The 2,319-nt window shown below is 54.3% G+C and overlaps 1 protein-coding gene across 1 annotated transcript; it reads left to right on the top strand.

Annotated features, from left to right (window-relative positions):
• Nucleotides 1–1,280: 1,280 nt before the first annotated feature.
• On the top strand, nt 1,281–2,312 carry LOC104132606 (potassium inwardly rectifying channel subfamily J member 12; the record flags this gene model as incomplete). The annotated part of the gene is made up of 1 exon (XM_009645915.1): nt 1,281–2,312. A coding segment is annotated over exon 1 (1,032 nt), but the record flags the coding sequence as incomplete, so codon positions are not given.
• Nucleotides 2,313–2,319: the final 7 nt, after the last annotated feature.

The following is a 2,319-nucleotide window of genomic DNA, read 5'->3' as shown; positions in this document are numbered from 1 at the left end:
TGGGGGGACGGGGTGTTGCGGGGGGCTCTGCACCCGCTCCCCCACCACATTGCTGCCCCATGCAGGTCTCACTGCCAGCAAGGTGGTTTCAACCCCAGTGACACATGTTGCTAAAGAATAGGATGAGCTGGGTGGTTTGGGGAGAAGTCCTGCAGTGCCGTCTCTTTGGGGTGCTTGTGATGTGCCACGTGGCTTCTCCACAATCCCATCCACTGCCTGATGGCAGCCCCATGGGCCAAGGCAGAGGCACCGGGGAGCCCACCTGACTTGGGCCACCTTGCCTGTGTCCGTGCTGCTCCCACCTCTCTCCCAGACAAAACTGAGTGTAGGTCCCTGACCCTGCAGCCGAACCCTCCAGAAAGGATCAAAACAGCTCCCTGTTCCCCAGTGGCAGTTGTTCCTCCGTAAGACTTGGCCAGCAAAACCCATCTGTGACCGTAGATGGCTCCATGTCCCAATGGATGTGTTGGGAAAGTTGCTCCTCGGGACATCTGCCCTGAGCGAGTGCCTTCCCTGGGCCTTCTCCAACCAGCTGCACGTTGGCCATGTCCTCTCCCATCCCCAGGCTGGGGGACAGAGGTTAAATCCACATCTCCCTGTGGTTTCCCTTGACCCCAGAAGAGCTGGTGCTCGAAAGGTCGGGTGACTGCTGCTGCGATGTGCTGGGCAGCGGTCCATGTGGCACAGGCAATGTAAACTGATGGAGCTGCTTTTGGACGTACCTTTATTAATATCTCTGTACTAAGGAGAGCAGCTTGGCCTCTCTGCTTTCCTCTCCAGCAGCCTGACCCCGCTCTGACAGCAGAGCTCATGAGAAAAGCGAAGAGGAGAGACTCCAAGGTTTTTCATCGGCTGGTGTCCTTGGGGTTCCCAGAAATGCCGCATCTACCCAGCAAGGTTTGCTCGCTCACTTTGCAGTATGAAAGAACAAACTCTAAGACCTTCCTCCTTCCTTGTGTGTGGTTTTTGGGAACAGCCTAGCCATAGGAGGGAGAGTGAGGGCAGTTGGGGAGGTCCTCGCTCAACATGCAGCCACCCGCCCCATCAGACCCATGGCCAAATACCCCCTCGGGTCTCTTTGCCATGGCAGGTAATGGCCATGTCTCTGTTTTCTCATTGCAGAGCCTCTCACGGGATCCGCGTGGTGACGTGGCAGCCAAGACGTGGAAGCTTGGGACTTCTCTTCCACCGCAACAGAATTTGGGGGGTGGGCAGGGGTGGGCCAGGGGGACACTGGGAGTCGCAAGACCCTTCACCTTCACTGTGGGCTTGGCTCAGGGATGACTGCAGGCAGAGTCAACCCTTACAGCATCGTGTCCTCCGAGGAAGACGGGCTGAGGTTGACCACCATGCCAGGTATCAACGGCTTTGGCAATGGGAAAATCCACACCAGGAGGAAATGCAGGAACAGGTTTGTAAAGAAGAACGGTCAGTGCAACGTGGAGTTCACCAACATGGATGACAAGCCACAGAGGTACATTGCAGACATGTTCACGACGTGCGTTGACATCCGCTGGAGGTATATGCTCTTGCTCTTTTCCCTGGCATTTCTGGTGTCCTGGTTACTGTTTGGGCTGATTTTCTGGCTAATTGCACTCATTCACGGAGACCTAGAAAACCCAGGTGGAGACGATACCTTCAAGCCTTGTGTTCTGCAGGTCAATGGCTTTGTGGCTGCTTTTCTGTTCTCCATCGAGACCCAAACAACTATTGGTTATGGCTTCCGCTGTGTGACAGAGGAGTGCCCGCTCGCGGTCTTCATGGTGGTGGTTCAGTCCATCGTGGGCTGTATAATTGACTCTTTCATGATTGGTGCAATAATGGCAAAGATGGCCAGGCCCAAAAAACGGGCCCAGACATTACTTTTCAGCCATAACGCAGTAGTGGCAATGAGAGATGGAAAACTCTGCCTGATGTGGAGAGTTGGGAACCTCCGGAAAAGCCACATAGTAGAAGCCCACGTACGAGCTCAGCTAATTAAGCCCAGGATCACAGAAGAAGGAGAGTACATACCACTCGACCAAATAGACATCGACGTGGGGTTTGATAAAGGCTTGGACCGTATCTTTTTGGTGTCCCCCATCACCATTCTCCATGAGATCAACGAAGACAGCCCCTTGTTTGGGATCAGCCGCCAGGACTTGGAGACAGATGACTTTGAGATTGTGGTCATCCTGGAAGGCATGGTAGAAGCCACCGCCATGACAACGCAAGCTCGGAGCTCCTACCTGGCCAGTGAGATCCTCTGGGGCCATCGCTTCGAGCCTGTCTTGTTTGAGGAGAAAAACCAGTACAAAGTAGACTATTCTCATTTCCACA

Source organism: Egretta garzetta, unplaced genomic scaffold (genome assembly GCF_000687185.1).
Source record: "Egretta garzetta isolate BGI_Z169 unplaced genomic scaffold, ASM68718v1 scaffold299, whole genome shotgun sequence".
Lineage (NCBI taxonomy): Eukaryota > Metazoa > Chordata > Aves > Pelecaniformes > Ardeidae > Egretta > Egretta garzetta.
This window is presented reverse-complemented; position numbering and strand designations above follow the sequence as displayed.